This window comes from Anolis sagrei, chromosome Y, assembly GCF_037176765.1.
Source record: "Anolis sagrei isolate rAnoSag1 chromosome Y, rAnoSag1.mat, whole genome shotgun sequence".
Classification (NCBI taxonomy): domain Eukaryota; kingdom Metazoa; phylum Chordata; class Lepidosauria; order Squamata; family Dactyloidae; genus Anolis; species Anolis sagrei.
In genome coordinates this window covers 13915256-13936509 of record NC_090035.1, presented here as the reverse complement: position 1 = coordinate 13936509, position 21254 = coordinate 13915256, and the positions used below count along the sequence as shown (strand labels likewise).

At 41.9% G+C, this 21254-nt stretch overlaps 1 protein-coding gene across 1 annotated transcript in view; it reads right to left on the bottom strand.

The window, feature by feature from the left end:
- Window positions 1-21254, bottom strand: part of LOC132782084 (multidrug resistance-associated protein 1-like) — a 75683-nt gene that overhangs the window by 41019 nt on the left and 13410 nt on the right. The window contains exons 2-8 of the mRNA XM_067461374.1: window positions 15017-15193; window positions 14482-14607; window positions 13871-14008; window positions 12028-12153; window positions 2602-2663; window positions 2351-2482; window positions 1139-1363 (exon numbers count right to left, since the gene is read on the bottom strand). Coding sequence (XP_067317475.1) covers window positions 1139-1363; window positions 2351-2482; window positions 2602-2663; window positions 12028-12153; window positions 13871-14008; window positions 14482-14607; window positions 15017-15193 — 986 coding nt within the window. The remainder of the gene's footprint in view (window positions 1-1138; window positions 1364-2350; window positions 2483-2601; window positions 2664-12027; window positions 12154-13870; window positions 14009-14481; window positions 14608-15016; window positions 15194-21254) is intronic.

Here is a 21254-nt window from a genome sequence, read left to right as displayed (position 1 = left end):
AATCCAAAAAGAAGGAAGGAAAGGAGGAATGAAAAAGAAGGGAGGGAGGGAGCTGAAGGAAGGAAGGAAGGAAGGAAAAAGGAATGGGAGGAAGGAAAGAAAGAAGGAAGCAAGGAAGGGGAAGGAAGGAAAAAGGAACGAAGAAAGGAAGGGAGGAGAATCTGAGAAGGAAGAAAGAAGAAAGAAGGAAGGAGCAAGGAAGACGGAAGGAAGGAAAGGAGAAAGAAGAAAGAATGAAAGAAGCTGGGAAGGAAGGGGAAGGAAGGAAGGAAGGAAGGAAGGAAGGAAGGAAGGAAGGAAGGAAGGAGGAACGAAGAAAGGAAGGGAGGAGAATCTGAGAAGGAAGAAAGAAGAACGAAGGAAGGAGCAAGGAAGACGGAAGGAAGGAAAGGAGAAAGAAGAAAGAATGAAAGAAGCTGGGAAGGAAGGGGAAGGAAGGAAGGAAGGAAGGAAGGAAGGAAGGAAGGAAGGAAGGAAGGAAGGAAAGGAGGAAGGAAAGGAGAAGGAAAGAAAGAAGGGGAAGGAAAGAAAGAAGGGGAAGGAAGGCAGGAGAAGGAAGGAAGGAAGGAAGGAAGGAAGGAAGGAAGGAAGGAAGGAAGGAAGGAAGGGGAAAAAAAGGAGGATGGGATGAAGGGAGTGAGAGAGAACATATCCCTGACCTTGGGTCCTTCCCATGTTTCCCAAGAGCCAAGCTAATCTGAGATTACTCAGAAAACAGAACACTGTGGCCCTGAAAAGGCAGCCAAGTCATTCCCTTTTAAGTTTTTACAAGAGAAAAGCGCAACAACATGTATTTTATTTTCAATGGTACAAAAGGCTCCAGGCGGCCAAGCAGGCGGCTCGGATGCCCAGTTGCCAAGGAGTCGTATTGCAGACCAAGTGCAGGAAGAAAGGCTGTGCATGCTTTTAAAACAACCAGTTCCACTTGGAATTGTGCATTCTCCATAGAAAGAGACACAAGATTCCTGCAGCTTCTCCAATGTAAGCATTGACTCTACAGCAGTGTTTCCCAAACTCTGGCCCTTCCAAGGGTTTTGGACTCCTGCTCCCAGAATCCTTCGCTACCATTTGGTTGAGGATACTGGGAGCTGGAGTCCCAAATACTTGGAAGAAGGAGGAGGGGGAGAGGGGTGCTTACTTGAGGATTTCGGGTCCCGCGAACATCATGAGGTCGTGAATGGCCTTGAAAAGGAAGCTCATGAGGAAGTAGGGCCCAAAGGTCTTGTAGAGGACCTTGGAGAGCGAGGGTTTTGTCTCCCGCTGGGCCGGGAGAAGGATCAGGGCCTCTGCCTCCTCCGCCATCTCCTCTGCTCTGGTGACCCCCCCTTTGGGGGCCTTCTTGGCTGAGTACGTCATGGGTAGCCTGCGGAGAGGAAGGCCGCACCATCAAAAGAAGCCCTACATTCCTAGGAAGGTTTCTCAGCAGAGGCTGGAGGGGCATCTGTCGGGAGGGATCAGATGGTGCCTTCCTGCATGGTGGGGGAGAGGTGGACTGGATGGCTCTTGGGGGTCCCTTTCCAACTCAATGAGAATAATAATAATAATAATAATAATAATAATAATAATAATAATAATATAGTAATTCTATCTTCCTTTATGGCAGAAGGGGCTGGACGGCCTTGGGGCCCCCCTTCCAACTGTGATAGTAGTAGTAGTAGTAATATAGTAATTCTATCTTCCTTTATATAAGAAGGGCACTGGACTGGATGGCCCATGGGGTTCCTTTCCATCTCTATAAGTGGAATAATAATAATAATAATAATAATAATAATAATAATTCTATCTTCCTTTATGACAGAGGGGGGCTGGACTGGATGGCCTTTGGGATCCCCCTCCAACTATGATAGTAGTAGTAGTTGTAGTAGTAGTAATACAGTATCTTTTTTTTATAGAAGAAGAGGACTGGACTGAATGGCCCTTGGGGTCCCCTTCCAACTATGATAATAATAGTAGTAATAGTAGTAGTAGTAGTAGTAATAATAATATAGTAATTCTATTTTCCTTTATAGCAGAAGGGCGCTGGGCTGGATTGCCCTTGGGGTTTCCTTCCATCTCTATGAGTGGAATAATAATAATAATAATAATAATAATAATAATAATAATAATGTAATTATATCTTCCTTTATGACAAAAGAGGGTGGATTTGATGGCCCTTGGGGTACCTTCCAATGATGAGAACAACAATAACAACAACAATAAAAGTAAGTCTATCAATCTTCCTTTATGGCAGAAGGGGGCTGAACTGAATGGCCCTTGGTGTCCCCCTCCAACTCAATGAGAATAATAATAATAATAATAATAATAATAATAACAACAACAATAATAATAATAACAATAATAATAATAATACCTCCTACTCTTGGCATATTCCTTTGCCCAATTCTTGACCAAACCGGGCACCACTTCTTCAGACTTGTCCTCCTTGTTCAAGGACCACAGATCCTGGTCTTCTAAGGGCCGCCGATAGCCCTGGACCATCAAGCTGCGTGGCGGGAGAAAGAGTAAAAGGAAATAGCTGGGTAAAATGGGGAAAAGGCAAGTCTGAGGAGAGAAGATCTCTTTGCCGGAGCTTTATGGCCAAATCCCCATTCCCCTTCTTACCTGGTGATCCACCAGAAGGTGATCTTGGACAGGAAAGAGGCACTGGACTCCGGACAGGGATTCTGAGGGGAAACCAATGAGTCAATTACAAGGGAAACCCCCGGGAAAAAAGGCTTTATATCAATGGGAAACCAGCTGGAACTTCTCATCGATTTTTCAAGCTTGAGTGAGAGACAGAAATATCAATAAAATAAATAACATTCTGGCACCATACTCTTTACTTTTGGGTCTTGTTTAGGGGAGGAAAGTGAATTGCAATATAATAATAATATGATATTATAATTATATATTTATATTACATGTATTATTACTAATATTACGACATAGTGGTATGGTGCTGATATTGCACTATGCTCATAATATAATATATTGTATGTAATATATACCTTGTAAGCTGCTCTGAATCCCCTTTGGAGTGAGAAGGGCGGCATAAAAATGTTAATAAATAAATAAATATTATATGATTATTATTATTAGAATATTTTATATAGGGCTTCTTCTGGTACCACACTCTTTACATCTGATTATTATTCATGTATTAAATTATATAGGACTCCTTCTAGTACTACACTCTTTACCTTTCAGTCTCGTTAGGAGATGAAAGTGGGATATTTCTTTATTATAATATATTATATAGGGCTCCTTCTAGTACCACACTCTTTACCTCTGAGTCTTGCTTAGGAGAGGAAAGTGGGATATTATTATTATTATTATTATTATTATTATTATTATTGAAATATGTTATATGGGGCTCCTTCTGGCACTACGTTCTTTACCTTTCAGTCTCAATTAGAAGAGAAAAGTAAGCCATTATTATTACTTATTAGAATATATTATAAATATTATAACATCCCTTTTGTAAGGTGTTATTATTATTTTATCATAATAAATAATAATAACTTTATTTTATACCCCGCCTCCATCTCCCCAAAGGGACTCAGGGTGGCTTACATGGGGACGAGCCTGAACAGAATAATAAAATAGTACATTGAAATATGTTGTTGTTGTTCATTCGTTCAGTCGTCTCCGACTCTTCGTGACCTCATGGACCAGCCCACGCCAGAGCTCCCTGTCGGCCGTTACCACCCCCAGCTCCCTCAAGGTCAGTCCAGTCACTTCAAGGATGCCATCCATCCATCTTGCCCTTGGTCGGCCCCTCTTCCTTTTGCCTTCCACTTTCCCCAGCATAATTGTCTTCTCTAAGCTTTCCTGTCTCCTCATGATGTGGCCAAAGTACTTCAACTTTGTCTCTAGTATCTTTCCCTCCAGTGAGCAGTTGGGCTTTATTTCCTGGAGGATGGACTGGTTGGATCTTCTCGCAGTCCAAGGCACTCTCAGAACTTTCCTCCAACACCACAGCTCAAAAGCATCGATCTTCCTTCGCTCAGCCTTCCCTAAGGTCCAGCTCTCACATCCGTAGGTTACTACAGGGAATACCATGGCTTTGACTAGGCGGATCTTTGTTGCCAGTCTGATGTCTCTACTCTTCACTATTTTATCGAGACTGGACATTGCTCTCCTCCCAAGAAGTAAGCGTCTTCTGATTTCCTGGCCACAGTCTGCATCTGCAGTAATCTTTGCACCTAGAAATACAAAGTCTGTCACGGCCTCCACGGTTTCTCCCTCTATTTTCCAATTGTCAATCATTCTTGTTGCCATAATCTTGGTTTTTTGACGTTTAGCTGCAACCCGGCTTTTGCGCTTTCTTCTTTCACCTTGATTAGAAGGCTCCTCAGCTCCTCCTCGCTTTCGGCCATCAGAGTGGTGTCATCTGCATATCTGAGGTTGTTAATGTTTCTTCCAGCAATTTTCACCCCAGCTTTGCATTCATCCAGCCCCGCACATCGCATGATGTGTTCTGCATACAAGTTAAAAAGGTTGGGTGAGAGGATGCAGCCTTGCCGTACGCCTTTCCCAATCTTGAACCAGTCTGTTGTTCCGTGGTCAGTTCTGACTGTTGCTACTTGGTCCTTGTACAGATTCCTCAGGAGAGAGACAAGGTGGCTTGGTATGCCCATCCCACTAAGAACTTGCCACAATTTATTATGATCCACACAGTCAAAGGCTTTAGAGTAGTCAATGAAGCAGAAGTAGATGTTTTTCTGAAACTCCCTGCCTTTCTCCATTATCCAGCGGATATTGGCAATCTGGTCTCTCGTTCCTCTGCCTTTTCTAAACCCAGCTTGAACATCTGGCAACTCTCGCTCCATGTATTGCTGGAGTCTTCCTTGCAGGATCTTGAGCATTACCTTACTGGCATGAGAAATAAGGGCCACTGTACGGAAGTTTGAGCAGTCTTTTGCATTTCCCTTTTTTGGTATGGGGATATAAGTTGATTTTTTCCAGTCTGATGGCCATTCTTGTGTTTTCCATATTTGCTGGCAAATGGCATGCATCACCTTGACAGCATCATCTTTTAAGATTTTAAACAGTTCAGCTGGGATCCCATCATCTCCTGCTGCCTTGTTGTTAGCAATGCTTCTTAAGGCCCATTCAACCTCACTCCTCAGGATGTCTGGTTCTAATTCATTCACCACACCGTCCAAGCTATCCTCGATATTGTTATCCTTCCTATACAGATCTTCTGTATAGTCTCGCCACCTTCTCTTGATCTCTTCAGCTTCTGTTAGGTCCCTGCCATCTTTGTTTCTTATCATACCAATTTTTGCCTGAAATTTACCTCCAATGTTTCTAATTTTCTGGAAGAGGTCTCTTGTCCTTCCTATTCTGTTGTCTTCTTCCACTTCCATGCATTGCTTATTTAAAAATAGTTCCTTATCTCTTCTGGCTAACCTCTGGAATTGCGCATTTAACTGGGCATATCTCCCCTTATCACTGTTTCCTTTTGCTTTCCTCCTTTCTTGGGCTACTTCCAGTGTCTCAGCAGACAACCATTTTGCCTTCTTCGTTTTCTTTTTCTTTGGAACGTACTTTGTTGCCGCCTCCTGAACAATGTCGCGGACTTCTGTCCATAGTTCTTCTGGGACTCTGTTTACTAAATCTAGTCCTTCAAATCTGTTCTTCACTTCCACTGTATATTCGCTAGGAATGTTAGTGAGATCATATCTAACTGGTCTGTGTATTTTCCCTGATCTCTTTAGTTTTATTCTAAATTGGACAATAAGAAGTTCGTGATCTGAGCTACAGTCAGCCCCAGGTCTTGTTTTCACCGACTGGATGGATGTCCGCCACCTTTGGCTGCAAAGGATGTAGTCAATCTGATTTCGGTGTTGACCATCTGGTGAGGTCCATGTATAAAGCCGTTTTTTAGGTTGTTGGAAGAGAGTATTCGTTATACACAGCGAGTTTTCCTGGCAAAATTCTATCAGCCTGCGTCCCGCTTCATTTTGTTCTCCCAGACCATGCTTGCCTGTGATCCCAGTTGTCATTTGACTTCCCACCTTGGCATTCCAGTCTCCTGTAATGAAAATAATGTCTCTTTTTGGTGTATTATCCAGTAGGTCCTGCAGATCCTCATAGAACTGATCTACTTCTGCTTCTTCAGCAGCTGTGGTTGGGGCGTATATTTGGATCACTGTGATGTTGAAAGCCTTTCCTTGCACTCGAATTGAGATCATTCTGTCATTTTTTGGGTTGTATCCAAGCACCGCTTTAGCGAATTTCTTATTAATTATGAAGGCTACTCCATTTCTTCGATGTTCCTCTTGTCCACAGTAGTAGATCTGGTGGTCATCTGATGTGAAGTGGCCCATTCCAGTCCATTTCAGTTCGCTGACCCCCAGAATGTCTATCTTTAGTCTTGACATCTCACCAATAACAACATCCAATTTGCCCTGGCTCATAGATCTTACATTCCAGGTTCCTATGGTGTGTTGATCTTTAGAGCATCGGATTCGTCGTTCGCCTCCAGTACCGTCGGCCGCTAGCCTTCCTTTCGGCTTTGAGCTAGCTGCGTCATCACATCTGGGGCTAGTTGAACTTATCCTCTGCTCCTCCCCAGTAGCATTTTGGCCATCTTCCGACCTGGGAGTCCCATCTTCCAATGGCATACCGACATATCTCTGGTTGTACTGGTCCATTTAGTTTTCTTGGCAAGGATACTGGAGTGGTTTGCCATTGCCTTCCCCAGGGATCACGCTTGGTCTGACCTCTCTGCCACAACCGTCCCGTCTTGGGTGGCCCTTCACGGTTTCGCTCATGACATCATTGAAGTGCTCAAGCTCCAGCGCCCCGACAAGGCGGTGATCCTTTGCTGGAGACAACGATCAGTTTCTGGGTACGGGTGGGCAGACTGGTGCAAAAACAATTGTGAGGACAGGGCTAATTGATAAAATGCATAGATTGTAAGGCAATGGTGGAGATAGAGGGTAGTATGAGAACATAGCATTATGATTTTAAGTGCATATCCTACTTCCAATGTATTATCAACATATATAATAACATATATAATAATATCCCATTTACAATATATTATTATTATTATTATTATTATTATTATTATATAATATCTGACTCGCCTGGTGTTCTTGTCGTTATTTATTTATTTCGGTTGCTTCTACCCCGCCCTTCTCACCCCGGAAGGGACTCAGGGCGGCTTACAAAAGCAAGGCACAAATCGATGCCCACATCACATAACAGCAATAAGACAAATAACATCAGTTAACAGAAAACAGCAATTCTAGCAATAACATCAATTAACAGAAAACAATAATTATTGTAAGGCAAAAACAACCATAAAACCAATAAAAGCAATAAAACCAATACAAACCATTTATCCTCACTGACGGTCAGTGTTTTGCAATCTCATAGTTCAAATTCCAATTCCACAATTGGCAGTCCTTTCAGTCCTATCCATCTGGTTGTCCATATCTAGTTGTCAGGGTGCCCAAAGGCCTGGTCCCACAACCATGTCTTTACCTTCCTCCTGAAGGAGAGGAGGGATGTTGATGCCCTAATTTCCCCCGGGAGTGAGTTCCACAGGTGAGGGGCCACCACTGAGAAGGCCCTGCTCCTCGTCCCCACCAGCCTCACTTGTGATAGCGGTGGGGTCAAGAGCAGGGCCTCCCCAGATGATCTCAAATTCCGGGGTGGGACGTAGAGGGAGATACGTTCAGACAGATACACTGGACCGGAACTGTAAAGGGTTTTGTAGGTCAAAACCAGCACCTTGAATTGTGCTCCGAACTGAACCGGCAGCCAGTGGAGCTGACACAACAGGGGGGTGGTGTGCTCCCTGTATGTCGCTCCGGTGAGCAATCTGGCTGCCGCTCGCTGGACCAGTTGAAGTTTCTGAACAGTCTTCAAGGGCAACCCCACGTAGAGTGCATTGCAGTAGTCTATTCAGGATGTAACAAGAGCGTGGGCCACTGTGGCCAGATCAGACTTCCCAGGGTACGGGCGCAACTGGTGCACAAGTTTTAGTTGCGCAAAAGCTCTCCCGGCCACCGCTGAGACCTGGGGTTCCAGGCTCAGCGATGAGTCCAGGATCACTCCGAAGCTGCGAACCTGAGTCTTCAGGGGGAGTGTAACCCCATCCAGCACAGGCTGTAACCCTATGCCCTGTTCGGCCTTACGACTGACCAGTAGGACCTCTGTCTTGTCTGGATTCAGTTTCAATTTGTTATTATTATTCTAAATCAGTTTCCCACTTGAAAGGCATTATTATAATTCTTATATATACTTATATCTCACTTGCAAAGTATTATTGTTATTATTATTATCAGGGCTGTTATTATTATTATATCCTACTTGCAGCTCCACCTCCTCCTCCTCCTCCTATTTTTCTTCTTCTATGCAATCCCACTTGCAAAGTATATTATTATTGTTATTATTACTATTATCATTATCATGTATAATAATATCCCACTTGTAAGGTATAATTGGTATCATCTTATAATAACAACAGCGACGGCAACAATAATACCCTGTCACGGCAACAATAATACCCTGTCATAGAATTTAGAAATAGCTCTAGGCCTCGGAAAAAGGCAAAGAGACAAAAAGAATGCAAATGCAACACAGATAAGAGTCCCAAGGGCAAAGGATTTCTGATTTCAGGGCTGATGAATTGGGGACCAGAGGCGAAAGGGATAGAAGGGCAGCATTCCTCTGTGAGGCGGGGCAATGCGCTTCGAGGCCTTCCTCTTCTTGGAAAGGAATAGCATGACGAAGGAAGGAATGGATTGCTTTCCTTTTCTGGGAGGCTTGGGAGACGCTGCTGCCAAGGAAAACGCAGCTGAGAGGGTGAGGAGAAGGGCAGCCTTTTAGGGCACTTCCCTGGCTTGGCCAACTTCAGCCCCAAGCCCTGCATTCACTCCCTCCTTGGCCTTTCCTTCCTTCCTTCCTTTTCTTTTTGGGGAACTTCACATTAAGAGCAAAAATGTGACACAATAAGAAGTATATGCGTCAAGGTATAAACAAGCAGTTTGCAATGCAGGCTTGTCTCCTTATGCATTACAGCAAGACGAGGGAAATACAGCCCCACAAGATATTGTAGGGCTGTATTTCCCTCTTCTGCAGACCCAATTCTTTTCTAGAAGAAGAAGAAAAAGAAGAAAAACAAAAAGGAGGGTGAATTCTTCATCTTCCAAATAGGCTTCCTGGTTATTATGAAAGATGACCAATTTCTTAAAACCTAGTTCATAAACCATGATTTGTTGAGGAAGAGAGGAGGAGGAGAACAGGGAGAAAAAGGAGGAGGAGGAGGAGAAAGAGGAAAAGAAGAAGAAGAAAAAGAGAAGAAGAAGGAAGAGGAGAAGATGAAAAAGGAGGAGAAGAATGAGGAGGAGGAAGAGGAGGAGGAGGAGGGGAAGAGGAAGAAGGAGAAAGAGGTGAAGAAAAAGAAGGAGAAGAAAAGGAAGAGAAGAATGAGGAGGAGGAGGGGAAGAGGAAGAAGGAGAAGAAGGAAAAAGTGGAGAAGGAAAACAACAAGAAGGAAGAGGAGGAAAAGAAAAAGAAGAACAAGAAGGAAGAGGAGACGTTGTTGTTGGCTTCTGCGTGTCCAGTGGCCACACAATACAAACTGACCACTGTGTAAGACCTCTGGCCTTCTCCTGGGTTCCTTATGGACTTTTGCCTTTTTCTGGAACCCAAGAACCCCACATTTATTTTGGGACGCCCCGCTGAGATGGATTGGTCCTCCAGCCCTTCTCTGTCACAGCAACTTCAGAATGGATCTAGTCTTAGCAAACTACAAAAACGTCAACAGTGTGATGCAGCAGCAAAAAAGGCCAATGTGATCTTTTACTGTATCCATAGGCATACATTGTCCAGACCGAGGATAATACTGTATATGGGATCTGAATGAGAGACATGTTTACATCTTTGAAAGGAAGACCCATTCAGGAGGAAGGGCCCATCTTGTTTCCTGCTGCTCCTGAGACTGGGACACAATTGAACCATTTGTTCAAACTGCAGGAAAAGAGAGTCCACCTAAAACTTCAGGAAAAACTTTCTGGTGGTAAAGGGCTATCAAAATGGAATACAAAGCCCAGTCAAGTTTCCATCTCTGCAGGTTTGTCAACAGAGGCTGGATGGCCATCTGTCAGGAGTGATTAGACAGTGTCTTCCTTTATGGTAGAAGCAGGATGAATTGGATGGCACTTGGGGTTTCCTTCCAACTATATTATATAACTATGATCCTTCACTGGAGGTGTTGAAGCACAGGCTGGATGGCCATCTGCTGGGAGGGCTTGAATGGTGTCTGCCTCCCTGACAGAAGTTAGACTGGGGATCCCTTCCAACTCTAGGATTCTACAATTCTCTGATATGGGTGGACTGGGTGGTCTTTGGCTCTATGATCATCAAAGACATAGAAAAAGGAGCGACAAGAACACAAGAGAGTGAGCGAGAATTAACACTTCTTGCCCAGAATAGTCTTCTGTCAATCATTCTTGCTTCCTCCCAGACAGACAGGAAACTCTGTTTGGTCGATGTGTCTCCCACTGGGCTCAAAACACAAGCTAATGTGGAGTCATTGGCCCCATGCTGCTTTGCATTACGGCAGGCATGAAAACAACACAAACAGCAGCAGCGGTGGAAAGGCAGCCACTGAAACAAAACCAGGCAGCCAAGCAATTTAAGGAGGACACACCACAATCACATCTTGCATTATTATATTAGTTCCACAATGGAACAAATCCAGAAGGTGGATTTCTTCTTTGGCATCTGTTGTCATTCCTCTGCCCGCTGCTTCTGTTACGCATTGTGTAATAATGCCGTCTGATGCTTTCTGTATTTTAGCTTTCCTTCATTATTTATTTATAGTATTTATATTCCACCCTTCTCACCCCGCAGGGGACTCAGGACGGATTACAATGTACATATACATGGCAAACATTCAATGCCATAGGCACACAACACATATAGACAGACAGTCAGAGGCTATTTAACATTCCAACTTTTTCTGGCCACCAGGGGAGCTGTCGCTTCACCGTCCATCCGCGACACTGATGAAGTACTTCCTCATTCCCTGCATGCTTGCTGGAGATTTTTATGGCCTTGTAAATTAATTAAATTAGCCTCCCCACATAAGTGGTACCTAAATTTCCTACTTGACAGATGCGACTGTCTTTCGGGTTGCAAAGGTCGACAACAAGCTACACAAATTGGTCAGAAGCTTACTCCAACCCGGGCTGGCTTTGAACTCATGACCTTTCGGTCAGTAGTGATCTTAATGCAGCTGACTCCCAGCCAGCTGCGCCACAGTCATCAGCTCGTTTTCCATTGGAACATGCATCCGAAAAAAATGTGCCCAGGAGTAAGGCAAAACAGATCAGTATGCACAGTTTGGATTCCATTTTGTGTAGCCAGATATTCCTATACTGCTTCCTTGCCTATTTTGTGCTGCATTTCCCCTACTGAATCTGAAACTCCATAATCTGGCTTTAGGAAACTTGAATCCATTTGGAGTAGCCAGATAGTATTGTACTGCCTCTTTACCTATTTTGTGTTGCATTTCCCCACCTCCATTATCTGGCTTTAAGAGACTTGAATCCTTTTGGATTAGCCAGATATTCCCCTGTGCTGCATTTCCCCCATCTGCATCCTCTCCCTGAAGAGACCTGAATTGTTGCACTGCTTTATCTGAAGGCATACCAGAAGCAGAGGCGATGAGCAGTGCACCAATAAGACCACAAAAACATTCCTCTTGTTTAATTCAAAACATTTGTTTTGATTTTTGGTCTGTTGCTCTGAAACACAGACACAAGAGTTTCCAGGCTGCACAATTTTTGGAAACAGAGAAAAAGGAACAAAATGATCTTTTATATATATAAAAAAGGAATGGACACAAGACCAGCATTTCATTCACCGATGTTATTGCCTTCTGGAAAATCTAACGAGGGCTTTCAAGGAGAAAACCTGTCTTAAGGAGCTAGTAAAGCATGATGCAATTGTTATGAGAAGCAATTGAGCACACCGTGTTTTGGGACAATTTTGGTTACACAATGGCGGACTGTTACTTACCGGGTCGTGGACAGTCTCCGAAAACAAAGGTGGCCGTTCGGGGAAACAGGACAAGACTAGCTCTGTCAGCACCATGGCGAAGTAGAGGAAGAAGGTGACGCAGCGAAAGATGTCAAGGTCTTCCACCTGTGGAGGAGAAAACACTCAGGGTCGGCACAGCAAATAACAACACCGCCACCACTATGTAAGAACATTTGGGGGGGGGGGGATCTGTTCCTGCTTTGAAAGTGTTATTTTCTGTTTAATTGGGCAGTCCTTACTTTGAAAGTAGTTGTTATACTCCAAAAACCTCATTTTTGTGGCTAATCTGGGCATCGCCATGGACCTAAGCTAATAATAATAATAATAATAATAATAATGCACAAGCCAGTCAAGGTGGTCCCAATGGTGATCGGCACACTGAGTGCAGTGCCTAAAGACCTTGGCCTGCACTTAAACACAATCGGCGCTGACAAAATTACCATTTGCTAGCTGGAAAACGCCACCCTACTGGGATCTGCATGCATTACTTGTCGATACATCGCACCGTCTTAGACACTTGGGAAGTGTCCGATGTGTGATCCAATACAACAGCCAACAAAGTGATCTTGTCTGCTGTGGACTCATCTCGTTGTGTTTCTAATAATGATGATGATGATGATGATGATGATGCTTTATCATTTATGGAACTTGTTGCAGAAACATGGCAAAGAGCAAGTGGGAGGCCCAAGGAGAACTTCTTAAATCTGGGGGCAGGACCCCAGTTTGCACCAGTTGCACCAATGGGAGGCACCTATTGGGAATGGAAGGCTGACCAAATTAATTTTAATTTTTATTGTTATTTTACTGACACAAAAACACAATATGACACACCAGACAAGATATGTATGCTGGATTTTGGATCACAAAATCACAAGTCAAACACTTCCCAAGCGTTTAGGACTGGGCAATATATTTTTGAAAGATTCACGCAGATCCAAGTAAGGTGCTCTTTTGCAGTTATCGTTGTTATTGTTGTTATTATTATTATTATTATTATTATTATTTTCATATATATATTATGTTTTAAAAATAGGAGCCCCCAGTGGTGCAATGAGTTAAACCCTTGTGCCAGCAGGACTGCTGATCAAAAGGTCAATGGTTTGAACCCAGGGAGCAGGGTGAGCTCCCATCTGTCAGTTCCAGCTCCTCATGCGGGACATAAGGGAAGCCTCCCACAGGATGGTAAAACAACAAGGCATCCTCTGGACAACGTCCTTGCAGACAGCCAATTCTCTCACACCAGAAGCAACTTGCAGTTTCTCAAGTCACTCCTGACACAAAAAAATTAAATACATATTTTATTATTATGTTTATCGTGCTTATTATTATTATAATTATGTTCATTTATATCCCGCTTTGAGGAGACTCATAGCAGTTTGCATTAAAAGCATTTCAATGCAATTCCAAATCCACAAATATGCAAACATTAACATAGAATTAAGAATCAATAGTATGAATTAAAAATGAACATCTGAAATCCATCAAAACTCATCAAAACATAGTCAAATTCAGACTGTGAGCATTAACCACTACTCTATACATAAGCTATTCCTGTAGTTGACCCTCCAAATATTTGTGAGTCTGACTTTTGGGGGATTTACTTCTTCACAAATTTGATTAAAATACTCTCTCAAGGGATTTGTAGAACCCCAGAAAATCAGAGGATTAACATTAACAATTCGGTGCGAAAGCTCTGTTATACGAAACCCATCGATTTAATGGATCATTAGCTGCGGAACGCAATGCTTCATAGTTAAACCAGTTAGACCAGATTGTAGGACTAGATGGATGGAGGAAGAGTCAGAAAAAAAAGGCTACTGACCGCATCAGAGGCCTGCAAAATCTTGGACCTGAACGTCACGGTGGCACAGAGGAGGGCAATGAGCCAGAAGATCAGCATGATCCCTGAAGACTGCACCCCTTTCATCCTCTCGTATTGTATCAAAAAGGTGGCGAGGAGCTGTAAAATAGCAAAAAATATGATTAAATAACAACAACAACAACAACAACAACAGATTCATGAGGAGAGGAAGGTAGAAATAAAATTATTATTATTAAGTAATACTGATAATGATAATAATAATACAGTACATGGATTACAAATAATAAGAAAATAATATGAAGAAGAAGAATAGTAATAATAATATAATATGAGGGATACAATGTATGGGTTTACAAATAATAATATAATATGTGTACAAATAATAATAATAATAATAATAATATACTATGTGGAATCATCACCATCATCATCATCATCATCATAATGTTGGCTATTCAATAGCGAACAGATGAAAGTAACTTTTAATAAGGAGATGGGAGATGAAGCATGACTTGCTGCTCATGTGGCATTTTTGCCCATTCTGGCCTCTTGTTTCAAGCCATTCGTGTTTTTTTGCCAAAAGAAGTGGCATGAAGTGACGAAACACTCACCATCGTGATGCCCAGGATGGTCGGGCTGACCAAGTAAATCGGGGCCTGGTAAATATTGCGAGTTCTTTCCCAGAAAGAGTAGAAGAGGTCTGCCCAGCAGACAATCCACAGCAAGAAGCCCAAGGCCTGGAAAGAAAAATGGAAAGACATTGCCAACAGACAGCAAAAATGGTCAGGAATGTTTTGAGATAGAAAACCATGAAAGCCAGGCCAAGGTGCTGAGCCTCCTCTCTCTTTTCTGTGACTATTATTTCATTTCTACCCAAGGCTTGAATATTATACTCCATCAATGGAGGCCAGGAAGAGGAAGGAAAAAGGAACAGTTTAAAATGGGGCTGCGACCATTACGCGAGGAACACAAAAATACAATTTCATCACACACACCCCCAAAAGAGAGTATATGTGACATTATAGGGGGGCGACTCTGATGCGATGAAATACGGCAGTTGCTGAACCGTATCTTCCTCCTTGGCCACTGAAGGAAGAGGTGATGGGAGTTGCAGTCCAAGAGGGAAAGCCTGGGGGAGGCACCTACCGTCTTGGCTTTGTTGAGATGAGACATCTGGATGTAGCCCTTGTCATGGCGCCGGAGGAAGAAGACGTAGAAGGGGAAGCAGGCCCAGAGGAAGACGCAGGGGGTCCAGGCCAGGACTGTGTTTTGGAAGCACGGGGTGAAGTCCGGGCGCGTTGTGTTCCACGTCACATTCCAGTCCTAGGGCGGAAAAGGAAATGCTATTTAATATATATAATCAATATATAAACATATAATATAAAATAATCTATTACAACAATAAAATATAATGACCTCAAATAATAATATCAAATAATGATAATTTCCCCTTCTCACCTGAGGGCTGAGAAGGGCAGTATACAAATACAGTAAGTAAGTAAGTAAATAAATAAATAATATATAAATAAATAAAATGCTATGTAACAAAATTTGATACATGTTCTGTTCCTGGTTTGAAAGAGTTATTTCCTGTTTCATTGTGCGGTCCTTCTTTTTTCTTTGCCATTTTTAAAATTATTATTTCTAATGTGTACATATTTATAACATAATAACTGGTATATAAAACCACAAATTAACAGTAGTAATTTACGTCTTCTAATAATAGGAAAACATATGTATCTTATTTGAAAGAGAAATTCCCAAACTTACACTGGGATAAGAGTCTTAACAATATTTTCTTATCAATGTTTATGTGTGTATGTGTGTGTGTGTGTGTGTGTGTGTGTATATATATATATATAAAATTTACGTAAAGTATTCAAAGGTGATCTCTTTTTTTGTATGTCAGAAGTTACTTGAGAAACAGCAAGTCGCTTCTGGTGTGTGAGAATTGGTGGTCTGCAAGGATGTTGCCCAGGGGACAACTGGATGTTTTACCATCCTGTGGGAGGTTTCTCTCATGTTCCCATATCGGAAGCCAGAGCTGACAGATGGGAGCTCACCCTGCTCCCCAGGTTCGAAATGCTGACCTTTCAGTCAGCAGTCCTGCTGACACAAGGGCTTAACCCACTGTGCCACCGAGGGCTCCATAATCGTACAACATTTATCTTTCTGTTCTGACAATGTATTTTTAGTCACTCAACACTATTACAGACCAGTCTTTAAACGTTCTATTGATACATTCTGCAAAAGACTTCCAATTATTTTGAAAACATTGTATTGTTGTTTTTTTAAGGAGACAAGTCAATTTATCAAATTCTGCAAAGTTTAGCAGTTTGGTCAACCATTCACTTACAGATGGAATAATGTATTGTCGAAGGCTTTCATGGCTGGAATCACTCAGTTCTTGTGGGGTTTTTCGGGCTATATGGCCATGTTCTAGAGGCATTTCTCCTGACGTTTCGCCTGCATCTATGGCAAGCATCCTCAGAGGTGAGGTCACTTCTGAGGATGCTTGCCATAGATGCAGGCGAAACGTCAGGAGAAATGCCTCTAGAACATGGCCATATAGCCCGAAAAAACCCACAAGAACTGAGAGATGGAATAATATTTTCTTTCCAATGTTTGGCATAAACTATTCCGACTTAATCATATATAATTAAGGTACAGTCCGACCATCCTCATTTTTTTTACAAAGCACAATCAGTGCACAAAGGAAAACGCAACTATCGACCCAAAATAGCCAGCCCAGTCCAAGAGGAAAGTCTATTCCTAAGGAAAAGAAGCATATATATAACTAGTGCTTTGACTGTGTTTTCCTTTCCTTCCTGGCAGAAGAAGGCTGAACTAGATGGCTCTTTGGGGTCCCTACCAACTCTGTGAGAATAATAACAACAACAACAACAACAACAACAATAATAATAATATAGTAATTCTGTATAAATAGGATCCATTTCAGCTTCACAGCCATCTGGTTCTGCAGGTAAAAGGGGAGAGGAATATCCATCATCATCATCATCATCATCATCATCACCGTCTTCAATATTCTTCCATCATCACCATCATCTTTTCTTTCATTCTCTTCTTCTTTTCTTCCATCATCATAGTCAATATCCTTAACCTTCTTCTTCTTCATCATCATCTTCAATATTCATCCCCTTCTTCTTCTTTTCTTCCACCATCACCATCATCTCTGTCTTCTTTCATTCTTTTCTTCCATCATCATAGTCAACATCCTTAATTTTCTTCTTCATCATCATTATCATCATTATCATCTTTGTTATCAACTTCTTTTTTCACCATCAATTCCTTCTTCTTTCATCATTACCCTTCTTACTCTTCTATCATTACCATCCTTATCTTCTTTTATCCTCATCTTCATCTTCCTCTACTTCCTCCTTTTTATCATCATCATCATCCTTATCTTCTTCTCCTTTCATCTTCTTCCTCCTCTTCCTCTTCTTCTCATTTCATCTTCTTCCCCCTTATCTTCCTCTTCTTCTCCTTTCATCATCTTATTATCTTCTTCTATCATCACCATCCTTATCTTCTTCTTTTATCCTCATATTCGTCTTCCTCTTCTTCCTCCTTTATCATCATCCTTATCTTCTTCTCCTTTCATCTTCATCCTCTTCTTCTTCTCCTTTCATCCTCTTCCCTCTTATCTTCCTCCTCTTCTTCTCCTTTCATCATCATCATCATACATCATCATCATAACTTCTTCTCCTTTTACCCTCATCTTCCTTTTCTCTCTCCTTTCATCCTCTTCCTTCTCTTCTTCTTTCATCATCATCCTTAGCTTCTCCTCCTTTCATCCTCTTCCTCATCTTCTCTACTTCTCCTTTCGTGATCACCACCATCCTCTTTTCCTTGTCATTGATTTAATGAAGAAGATGATGATGATGATAAGGATGTTCATGGCAAATGAGTGCTCCTTGGACCACTACGCCTTAATCCTTGATCTCCATTTCCTTTGCAACAGGAACAAAATCCTATTTGTATTTTATTCTCTTTTAGGGAGACGAAACGTTCTTGCAGGTAGATGGCTTTATATTGTATTACATGATAACTTTTCCGTAGATTCGCTGCCCTGGGTCATCTTGATTCCAAGGAATTTCACAGCTTGGTCCTGTCTTGGAAGGTCAGCCGGTCTCTCTCTCTTTCTCTTTCTAGAATTGGCGCCTGGAAGGCCACCGCCGCAGCATCCGATTGCTTTGCCCTTAGAGCCAACAGGATTAGCTTGGCCTCCTCCACGATTAGCAGCTATTTTTAATTAGGAGCCAAGAGAGGGGTGAAAGGAACAGCCCTGATTTTGATGGCAAAACAAACGATTAAAGGGCTGCCAAGTAAAACAGAAGGAAAGGCGGTGAAAACACACACACAGAAGGGAGCTTTCTTCTGACCGGTCCAAGCCGGCAGAAGGCTTATTAAAAGCTTTGAGTCTCCTTTAAGAGAGGAATATAAGTAAAGATAATAATAACGTTATAATTATTAAAATAACACACAAATTGTAATTATCTTTCATCATCTAACTATTCAGGAGAGGCGGGCAATAAATATACTATTATTATATTATAAAAATAAGATAATAAATGTAATAATCTTTCATTACTAGTATGAAGGAGAGGAGAGGAATGGTGGGGAATAAATATTATTATTATTATAAAAATAAGTCACAAAATATAATAATCTTTCATCACTAAACTATGATTTAAGGAGAGTAGAGGCAGGTAATTAATGTATTATTATTATCATTATCATTATTAAAGGTAAAGGTTTCCCCTTGACATTAAGTCTAGTCATGTCGGACTCTGGGGGGTAGTGCTCATCTCCATTTCTAAGCCAAAGAGCTGGCGTTGTCCGTAGACACCTCCAAGGTCATGTGGCCAGCATGACTGCATGGAGCATCGTTATCTTCCCGCCAAAATGGGACCTATTGATCTACTCACATTTGCATGTTTTCAAACTGCTAGGTTGGCAGAAGTTGGGGCTAACAGTGGGAGCTCACCCCACTCCCTGAATTCAAACCGCCAACATTTCAGTCAGCAAGTTCAGCAGCTCCGTGCTTTAACCCACTGTGCCACCAGGGGGTTATTATTATTAGACACAAAATGTAATAATCTTTTATCACCAAACTATTATTAAGGATAGAATAAGTGGGTAATATTATTATTATTATTATTATTAAACTAAGACACAGAATGTAACAATTTTTCAATTATTACAGAGAGGAGAGGTGGGTAATAAATTATTATCATTATTATGATTACTATTATTTGGGATTTCCAACCTTTCTTTCAATGCAGCTGCTTTGTGTCTCAACCTGGAGATCAAAGCGAGATATAATTAAATGTGGTAATAATTTAAATGAGATGCAAAACAGAGGAAAAGTGGGTCTCTTTTGTTTTGGGACATATACATTTGATGTTTCCTGGATCAGGGAATTCTATGAAGGAGGGGAAATCCAGAGGGATGTGAGATTTCCTTGAATGAGAAGAAGGAAAGTTATAAAGACTGAAAGCTTCTGTCTCGGGGCCAAATGCAAGAGAGGGCCAATTCGGTGCCTCATAGGGGAAATTATCATTATTTAATATTATTATCTGCGATCATTATATATTATTATTGTAATAGATTATTTTATATTATAATATATTATTATGATAAATTATTACTGTCGAAGGCTTTTATGGCCGGAATCACTGGGTTGTTGTAGGTTTTTCCGGGCTATATGGCCATGTTCTGGAGGCAATTTTTCTCCTGACGTTTCGCCTGCATCTATGGCAAGCATCCTCAGAGGTAGTAAGGCCAGATTTTGTTCATTTTCATAGTTTCTTCCTTTCTGTTGAAATTGTGCACATGCTTGTGGATTTCAATGGCTTCTCTGTGTAGTCTGACATGGTGGTTGTGAGAGTGGTCCAGCACTTCTGTGTTCTCAAATAATATGCTGTGTCCAGGTTGGTTCATCAGGTGCTCTGCTATGGCTGATTTCTCTGGTTGGAGTAGTTTGGACTCACCATGTCAGACTACACAGAGAAGCCATTGAAATCCACAAGCATGTGGACAATTTCAACAGAAAGGAAGAAACTATGAAAATGAACAAAATCTGGCTACCAGTATTAAAAAAACTCAAAAATTACAACAGCAAAACAACAGAGAAGAAACAAACAGGTACATAAAATCACTCTCAACAAAAGATTCCTCCCCCCCCCAGGCACTTCCAAACCATTGAATGTTAATCAAGGTGATCAGCTGAAACATTCACAGCTAGCCCCAGCAGAAAAAAGTCCTTTGTCTCACCCTGGTCATTCCACAGATATATAAACCCATTTTTCCTACTTTCAACAGACCTCACTACCTCTGAGGATGCTTGCCATAGATGCAGGCGAAACGTCAGGAGAAAAATTGCCTCCAGAACATGGCCATATAGCCCAGAAAAACCTACAACCCATAAATTATTATATTGTTTTATTATTATTATTATTATTATTATTATTATTATTATTTCTATTCTGCTTTTCTCTCCAAAACAGACTGGAGAAAGATGCTCTCTGCCTAACCTGAGTTGACCCCGTAGTCCAGGAAAGGTTAGCAAGAGACTAGTCTGCCTCTGACCTCAAGTGACCCCAGGGCAGCCTCAGGTGACCTCCTTCCCAATATAGCAGAAAGGCCGAGAGAGGGAAGAGAGACTGGCAGGGAAACAACGCAGCAGCTGCAGCCTTTGCAAAAGGGGGTAGTTCTCTTCTTGGGACTGAGATTGGCATTGATTGGCAAATTAAAAATGGGCTGAGAAAGCAAGAGGGCCGTCCTCATAGCCAATCCCTGCTGGCCCTTGAGTCTGATTGTCTTCCAGGGGCAAAGCCTTGGCGGTGGGTTTATTAAACTGCAAAAACTTTGTCTTTGTGGAAGGAAGAGATATCCAGCAGCACATTTTGCTATAGCTTTTCAAAACATTTCTTGTAGAGTCTCAACCAATTCCACAGAGTTTGTGGCAGCCACAAAAATATTAAAGTTTCTATTTTCAAAGTAAGGACCACTCAGCTAAACAGGAAACAACACTTTCAAACCAGGAACAGAACATTTTTCAAGTTTTGTCACATAGTGTTATCAAGCAAACCAGCTACATAGCACAACGCGGCTCCATGCCCGACACTCACACAGTTCTACAGAAGGAGAAATGACGCAGATGTAACTGTCTTTCCTGACAAAGCTCCCTTTACTTCCTATCAGACTTTTGGCACTAAAGAGCAATCGCAAAAGACCCGTTATCTGCATTTGTGTGCCCTGCAGGCCATTGGGAGCCTGAACAAACAGTGTTATCTGATATGGCTCTGCCTCTTGGAGGTTATTAAGTTATATCAGGAACAGTGCAGGTATACTGGAAGCA